Source organism: Salvelinus namaycush, chromosome 2, assembly GCF_016432855.1.
Source record: "Salvelinus namaycush isolate Seneca chromosome 2, SaNama_1.0, whole genome shotgun sequence".
Classification (NCBI taxonomy): domain Eukaryota; kingdom Metazoa; phylum Chordata; class Actinopteri; order Salmoniformes; family Salmonidae; genus Salvelinus; species Salvelinus namaycush.
The window spans coordinates 11850346-11859419 of record NC_052308.1 but is presented as its reverse complement, the minus strand read 5'-3'; the positions used below and the strand labels follow the sequence as shown (position 1 = coordinate 11859419).

At 42.2% G+C, this 9074-nt stretch overlaps 1 protein-coding gene across 1 annotated transcript; it reads right to left on the bottom strand.

Moving 5' to 3' along the window:
* Positions 1-140: 140 nt before the first annotated feature.
* On the bottom strand, positions 141-7051 carry LOC120059118 (probable glutamate receptor). Its single transcript, XM_039007934.1, has 10 exons — positions 5500-7051; positions 5238-5323; positions 3474-3505; positions 3167-3346; positions 2757-2980; positions 2547-2644; positions 2194-2411; positions 1801-2020; positions 1360-1604; positions 141-1242 (listed from the first exon to the last, which is right to left on the bottom strand). The coding sequence occupies exons 2-10, from the start codon at positions 5305-5307 to the stop codon at positions 1138-1140; spliced, it is 1392 nt and encodes a 463-aa protein (XP_038863862.1). The 5' UTR covers positions 5308-5323; positions 5500-7051; the 3' UTR covers positions 141-1137.
* Between the last annotated feature and the right edge of the window lie 2023 nt (positions 7052-9074).

Here is a 9074-nt window from a genome sequence, read left to right as displayed (position 1 = left end):
ATCTGTACCTGTATGCTCAGATCATTCGACAGTACAAAATCGATGTTGATTGATGACCTGGAATGATAATGTTATTTGATGTATTTTATTTACTCCATGTGGTAGTAGTCAGCAATTACAAGAATCACAGCAGTGAGCAGCATTGGATTAAACATAAGAGTATGAAATACACTCTAAACATATAGCATTACCTTGCATGTATCTAGATTCTAGATACATGGAACAAAATGTACCACCGTGGTCTGTACTGTCAGCTACACACGCAGGATCATTACAGGAGCCCAAACAAGTTTATTAGTATAATGTAATCACCTACTTTTTGATGTGGGTATTTTGATTTTACATCAAGATGCATGTATTGTAAATAGAATGTATTACCAAGTGGTAAATAGTTCTGATTGAAACAGAATGGAACATATATTCATTATTAGACTGGTTTTATTGAAAGATGTGCCGTAACTTTTACATCAACATCATTCTATGACATAATGCTTTTTTATTTATGTTGAGTTCTATAATAAACAAAAAATGTAACTAAGTTTTATAGTTTCGAAAGGAATGCGCAAAATGTGTGCTGCCAATTGTACAAAAACAGTTAGGTTTACTTAGTATCTACAATATGTAAATGTATAATCTACTTTGAAACAAATTTACTGCATCATACAATTAATAGCAGTAATCTGTTGTTCTCAGTATTTGTTCCGAACCAAAGTACTGAAATGTAAACTCTTTGAAACGGATCATTTTTCATAATTTACAGATGACTTGACTTGGATCTTCATGTTTAATTTCTTTTTTGCACTCCCCTTAAATATTTATAAATCAGTACACATTACATGTTTTGTAACAGTAAATATACATGTTGGTTTTCTCGGTAAAATGCTCTGCTATCATATAATTATTTTTAAACATAGTACTTCAGTAGTATTGTTAATTGACTTCACTATGTTATGTATCACTCTGTTAATAAACATATATCATATAACAGTCTGGAAGCCTTTCTGATATACTCTGTCTCACTGTGGTAGATAGTATTGAAAATGAAAAGAAGTATACAAGCCATGACTCATGTCAAGACCTGCATGGAGACATTTGCTTTGTCAGGCTGTATATATTATCATATACTATCATGTCTCCTCATGCTTTTTCTTTGTCTGTGGTTTCCTCACTTCTCTTCTCATTGGTGGTGGTACCCCTGAAACGCTGACTCAGTTCTTCAGACAACACTGTGCAACATGATTTCTGTGGGGAGCAAATTGTATGGATGTTTAGAGAGATCTTGACCAGGAAATCTGCTTATCCATTCATATGAAATATTCACACAATGCACCAGTGTTAAACCAGCAGTGACTAGCTCACCCTCTGCTCCCCAGCACCGCTCCGGGACTTGGCGGTGAGCTCCAGGACAGCCAGCAGCACCCCCAGTCCCAGGCCCAGGGCCAGCACCAGAAACATGCCCTTCAGGCTGTGGGGCTGCAGGGAGGAGGCCTTGGCTGGGTCTGCCATGCAGCTGCTGGCCCACCACTTACTGCGCAGGTAGGACAACTCTCCCGCCTCACTGAGCTGCAGGATGGCCACGCTCAGGTTCTTCAGCATGGGAGAACCTGAATGACACAAACAGTACCATTTGCAAGTCAGCTGGCTTGTTGTCATAAGGTCGTAAAATCAGCCATAAGCCAATATGTGGATCGCATGAGTATCTGGGTGCCTTGCTATTTTGATTACAGGAACAGTTTTTAAAAGTTTCAGTCAAAATGTGTTGCATGAGATCTCACTATCAGCCTAGACTACATGGCTCACCCAGGGTGCATGCAATGCTGTACCCTCTCATGCCGATGACCTCATGGACACGGATCAGCTCACAGTGACGTGCCACCGCCAAGTCCAGTGACACGGACTCTCCAATGAAGGCAAAGTTGCCCTCCTTTGCCCGGCGAACACCCTCATCCATTGACGACACAAAACTCTTGGTTCTTTCCATGTGCTCATAGATCTTGCGGTAGGTTGGGTTATTAGAGTTCTACACCAAGGAAAAGAAAAACCACAGACAGGAGGAAGAGAAAGTCAGTATGCTGCTGAGAGAACTGACAGAACTGAGACACTGACACGTGAGCCTAATCCTTTGATGGTAAAGAGTGAAGGGAAAAAGAGGGATATAGGAGGGCCGGGTGTGGCGGGGTACACTGGCCTCACCTTGAAGTACGCAAGCGTAGAGGAGCCAGACAGGGTCCCATACTCAATCCCTTGCTGGTTGGCCAGGTCCTCAAACCCTTTCACCATCAGTGAATTGGAGTCTGAGCCCTGAGAGGTGCTGATGTTGGAGAAATAGCAGCCCAAGAGTACCAGACCAAACAACCACCAGGTGCAGCAGATAATGCGTCCTGATAAAGCTTTGGGGTGTGGACCGGCACCTGAAAATAAGATAAAGGAATACTAAATCAGAACACCAAACCACAGACCCATATAGAGCTCCTCCTAAGCTCTTATGTTGTACTGCTGTGGGTAAGCTATTGGTTGAAATGCCTGGTTAAATCCCTGTTAGTTACCCTGTAAAGTGAGGGCTCCAGCAGTGTACCACAGACTGTGGCTGAGAGTGAAGCTGTTTTTCTCAGTCTGGGGTTGACTCCACTCACACGGACTGAGTCTGTGTTGAAAAAGTTTTGTGTAACCGTCTTTAAATTCTACTTGTAAAAGGCTCCCGTCAGGCACACGATAAATGTATTTTCTGACGAAAGTTCATCACAATAACAACTCACCTGGCTACTACACAGAAGCAGACAGCAGTCCCCAGGTACGCAGCGAGGATCCCCACCCAGGTATCTACTGAGAAGGGGGTAAGGAAGTCAAAGAAGCCAGCCTCTTCTGAGATGTCTTTCCTCAGGAGAATACTGATGCCTGTCTGCATGAAGGGTTTGGTCATCCCCACAGCCTTCTCCCGGGCAGCAGTAAGGGTCAGAGGAGCAATCGCCAGGTCTGCCTCCTATAGGGATAAGAATATATATTAATATTTTATGGACTAGTACATTATACATTTGCTTTTTATCTGCATTAATAACATCACACATGGTTATAGTCACATCTGTACAGTATCTATCATAAGCAGATGTGTGAGTAGATTTTTGTTGTACTATAATCACTTATGTATGAAAATGCTAGCTTTACTCACCCCTCTCACCACCTCACCGATCATCCCGTTCCAGGCCCCACTCTCATCCTGCCTGCCATAGGACCCATCTTTCACCAGGTGCACATTGTATTTGAAGCTCAGTTTCTTGGCCAGTTCAGACAGCAGGTCCATGCAGTACCCTTCCAGCTGAGAGCCTTTGGACATGGTGTATGGATCTTGCTGAAAGATGGGACACAAAGGAACCATTCTGATGTAATCATATTTATACAGCAGCGAATGTCTTGAATTTGAGTATAAAATGCTTTCAAGCAATAAAGTATAGTGTCAGAAACAGGTATCTTACTACCTTTATTGTAGTGATTGTCAAGTCTGGTCGCACTGATAAAGGAAAAAATATAGTAAAATATAGAGGTTATCTTGATTCAGAGCACCCACATCCAAATGAAGTTGTATTTGAACATGTCCAATTACATCTTTAGTTAAATCAATTAGGATTCGCAGCATCTCCAACAGTGGAACATTTTGAGTGCTTTCTAAGAGCATCAATGCATCAATACATCATGTCAATTGAATAAAGGCATATACACATGAGGACAACAACATACATGCTGACACATTGAAGAGACAGAGGAGAGGGAACCGGGCAGCAGGCTATAGCAGAACTTCTCCATCGGCATTGAGATATTGCCAAAGCGTCTTTCCAGTCCCACTGGTTTAACATCACTGAGTTTTTCTTTCACTCTGAGTGCAATTGGAGTGCCTTCACAATTTAGCAGGCTGAATCAAAGAGCTCTTTGTGTTGTGGCCTTCTTTAGGCCTTATACCCTAAGCCAGTGACCCCTTTGCAGATAGTGAGGGTGAATGTGGGGGTGCATTGATGCCTTCTTACTCATCACCACTGGTTTCCGGCATCCCAGAGATCTGGCAACTCTCTTTTCCCTCTTGAAAATGTTGAAAACCCCCAAGATCTATTTACAGCCATAAACCAGTTAGTGAGTTAATTCAAGCCATCACAATGGGGTGGGAGGGCAGTCAAAGAGTATCAAAAGCCTTGATTCAGGCTAAGGCCTCAGGGCTCCATCAATACCATAGGGCGATCCTGACACACACATCAGCTCCTCCTATTCAAAATATGACACACATACAAGCTCTCAATGGCCCTGTCACTATTTGGCTACACTTAAACACAAGGATTTTTGTGATCATGTCAGCTGGCTCTCTTCTTTTTCTATCAGAGTGGGGTATGGTGCGTGTGTGTGCCAGACAGGATGCGGCCCCTCACTTTGATGCCATGCCCAGCTGACAGTCTCCCCATTTATGACTCGTCAAGGCCTGAGAAACTATACCATGTCAAGCAGAGAGGACATGAGGAGTCTGGCACCAAAATGAGCATATCCACTGTCACACTGCCACCAGACAGGGATACAAGTGCAACGACTGGTCAAACGGCTAAAGAAAAACATCTAAAGTACAGATATAGTATGTCATTTTCACATGAATTTAGCCAGAGTCCCAGTTTGTTTGTGTCATCATGCCAACAATAGGTGGACTTAGCTATTAGCTATGTTTCATAGGTTTCTAATTAAATGGACCCCAGCTGCCCAAGGTGCCCACACTGACTGATTTTGGACTATTTTGGTTATATATTTTTCACACAAATGTCAGTGAGCCACTCACTCAACATCTTTATAGGCCTTATACATTTCATTTTTAATTGTGGGATAATAATAATCAAGCAGTACAGTTATGGGGGAAATGTCTCCTTTGGGTGTTAGGGGGCCCATCAACAGAATTTTGAAATGGGTCCCCAAATCGCTATGTCCGCCCCTGATGCCAACTCCTTGTCACTCATTGTCATACCAAACAAATCCGCAATGTTCTGCTCCAGCTCTTTAGAGGTTATTAACAATATAATGTTTTTGCTGTACCGCCAGACAATAACAGCATTGGTAAGAGCACAAACAGATCTGGGACAAGGTTACGGTGAATCCCATGCATGTCAAGATTCCTGTTTTACACAATTTTGTTTGCTTAAGTGACAGACAAACAGGCAAACCACTCACTAGGTTTCTAAGCACAGTAGGATGTATGTTATTAAACATTGCATTACCTGCAGCACAGCTCCCTAGGGACAGTAGAAGCACCACGGTGCACACTACAACACCCTCCAGCACCCTCATGGTTTCACCTTTGATCCTAATGATGTAAAACAATCAATGTGATTGATATTACAAACTATTAAATTCAGAGAACAAAAAAACTCAGGGAACAAATTAAGGAATACAATTGAACAGCTGACAAAAAATGCCCTAGGTATGAAACATGGACATATTAAATCTATGACAATAAACAAATGAAAAATATCTCCATACCTGACAGGATTGTTAGCTGTAAATTGAGTCTGCTGTGTTGAACCTTCCAACTATAAACTGATCCTGATGAACTAGAGCAAATGATGATGAGAAATATTCATCCCAACACAACATAGTTGCTAAAACAGCCAATGGACTTTTTTGTGGGTGGAGAAAGAGATTTTAAAGGGGGGTGGGGGACAGACAAAGAGTTTGTCCTGTGAATGTGTCACTTAATAATATGTTTGGTAGATTCAAACACAGAATCACCCATATCCAAGCCTGTATCACAGGCTGTTATAATTGAGAAAAAATCTTATAATCTGCCAAATGGCTTGTAACTGGTTTGAAGTCAGCCCCAGGTTCACACCTGTTTACAGAGCAAGGCTATAGGCTCCTGAACAAATAATAAAGAAAAGGTTTTAAAAAAAACATTGACAAACGAAAGGGGGTGGGAATGTGTGTAGTGTAAACAGCAAAGGGAACTGGCTAGGTCACTTGCATGGCGCTATTCCTCTTACATGTCTAACTCTTGGCTGCAGATATGTTGCCCCTTCATTAATCAATATCAATTTTTTTGTATATGCAATAAATTGTGACAAGTTAAGTAACTATGCAGAAAAAGGCTATGCAGAAAAAGGCTATGCATACAGGCATAGCCTACATTATGCACGTGGTTCACCTATTTTTTTAAACCGTAACCAACGTATCAAAAGGAATACAACTTCTAAGCAGCACTGTACTGGACGTAACAGGTGTGAAATACTGTTGTGCGTCGATAATGAAGTTAAGGCGCGCAAGAAAGGTCGATGAGCTTTTCTCAACGATTTGCGCTAATATGTGCTCCCGTTACAACTCGATGCAATGGGTTTTCTGTGTTGGCCAATCATAATCGAATGCGCGTTGTGTACGCGGCAAAAATAGGACGCACAATTGGCTGTGCTAGTTTTTTTCCCCCCAAAGGGGCGTATTTTTCAAGCCATCTTGACTGAATATCTAGCTAGCTACATCAACCTGACACATCTTACATAATTTTATGTAACAATTAGTGTATGTATTTCCAGTTGAAAAAGTCTAAATCACAGATATGTAACCAGGTCGAGTTTGAGCATTTGTCTGAAGTCACCATGGAGGACTGAAGTGCTGAAGATGACGCTGTCGCCCCTGAAATTACCGGCTAGCAATGCCATAGCTTGTTATTAGGAGGTCCGTTTCGGTCGTATTTCAACATTAGCTACCTAATATTACCTTTCTCTGGCTCGCGCATACCATAGGATCACGTTAAACAAGGTAAACACTTCCGACATTTTGGCTGATTTGTTTGTTTTTGCTTCATAAGATGTGGCGTTCGTCATGTCGAGCTAGTTATGTGCAAGCTATTTTGCGCTAACCTAGTTATACTGAAGGGTCTGTAGCCTGCGTACACATACGAGGACGCACATATTGCGGCAATCTAGCCGATATTGCAAGTGTACAGTTGTGCAGTGTTAACCTGGCTATAGTGCCCCGGTTGTGCTGTTGCCATTGTTTTTATCGGTTGCGTATCAGTTCACAATAATAGTGTTGACTGCAAATGTTGTTGAACGGATAAAATGGCTGACAGTCGGGATACTCGGTTTGGTATTTAGCGCCCCGCAACCCAACTATGTCTTATGTTCAGCTGTAAGCAAAAAATAGAAAATAATACGAGCAGTTGATTGGTAAGAAAAATACGTGTGCAATGGTCTCGAGCCGTGATTGGATGCCGAGATGTACTCTCGAGTGTAAGGTTCGCAGGTTCTAAAATCTTGTAGTGTAATACCAAATTACTTTTAGATAAATTAATCGCATATCAGAAAAACACATCATTTGTTTGAGATTGCAGATGACTAGTAAAATCAGTAGGCCAAATATTTTTTGCTGTGTGGCTATTTTGTCCAGAAATAGAATGTAATGCACACGTTCAAGTGAGCCTCTTGTCTTGCACAAACTTGCTGCAGACTGGCACCAATGATGTGTATTTATACACTCAGTGACCAGTTTATTAGGTACAACCACCACATTCACGAAAATGGTTCGGTCCTACAGAAGGTGAGTCACGTGTTCGTGACATGCTATATAAAGCAGGCAGACAGGCATCAGGGTATTCAGTTACTGTTAATTGAACTTTAGAATGGGCAAAATGAGTGACCTCCAAATCAAATCGTGTAGACCTACTGGTGTACTGACAAGCCCTTAACCAACAATTCCGTTGTTAAGAAAATATTTACAAAATAAACAAGTGTAAAAAATAAAGAAGTAACTGAATAAAATAACAATAACGAGTCTGTATACAGGGGGTACCGGTACCGAGTCATATGTGCTGGTACAGGAAAGTCAAGGTAATTGAGGTAATATGTACAGTACCAGTCAAAAGTTTGGACACCTACTCATTCAAGGGTTTTTATTTATTTTTACTATTATTTTTACACATGGAATCATGTTGTAACCAAAAAAGTGTTTGAGATTCTTCAAAGTAGCCACCCTTTGCCTTGATGACAGCTTTGCACACTCTTGGCATTCTCTCAACCAGCTTCATGAGGTACTCACCTGGAATGTATTTCAATTAACAGGTGTGCCTTGTTAAAAGTTCATTTGTGGAATTTCTTTACTTAATGTGTTTGAGCCAATCAGTTGTGTTGTGACAAGGTAGGGATGTGAATTGATTGCACCCCATCTATCGTCAAGAGTTCGTACTGCTAGGTGACCTAAATTGGGATATGCTTAACACCCCGGCCGTCCTACAATCTAAGCTAGATGCCCTCAATCTCACACAAATTATCAAGGAACCTACCAGGTACAACCCCAAATCCGAGTCAACAGCCTTGGTTTCTCTAATGACTGCCTCGCCTGGTTCACTAACTACTTCTCAGATAGAGGTCAGTGTGTCAAATCGGAAGGCCTGTTGTCCGGACCTCTGGCAGTCTCTATGGGGGTGCCACAGGGTTCAATTCTCGGGCCAACTCTTTTCTCTGTATATATCAATGATGTCGCTCTTGCTGCGGGTGCTTCTTTGATCCACCTCTACGCAGACGACACCATTCTGTATACATCTGGCCCCTCGGGACACTGTGTTAACAAACCTCCAAACGAGCTTCAACGCCATACAACACTCCTTCCGTGGCCTCCAACTGCTCTTGAATGCTAGTCAAACGAAATGCATGCTCTTCAACCGATCGCTGCCTGCACCCGCCTGACTAGCATCACTACTCTGGACGGTTCTGACTTAGAATATGTGGACAACTATAAATACCTAGGTGTCTGGCTAGACTGTAAACTCTCCTTCCAGACTCACATTAAGCATCTCCAATCCAAAGTTAAATCTAGAATCGGCTTCCTATTCTGCAACAAAGCCTCCTTCACTCATGCTGCCAAACATTCCCTCTTAAACTGGCTATCCTACCTATCCATGACACTCTACTCAGCAAATTGGATGTAGTCTATCACAGTGCCATCCGTTTTGTCACCAAAGCCCCATATACTACCCACCGACGCGACCTGTATGCTCTCGTTGGCTGGTCCTCGCTACATATTCATCGCCAAACCCACTGCCTCCAGGTCATCCATAAGTCTTTGCT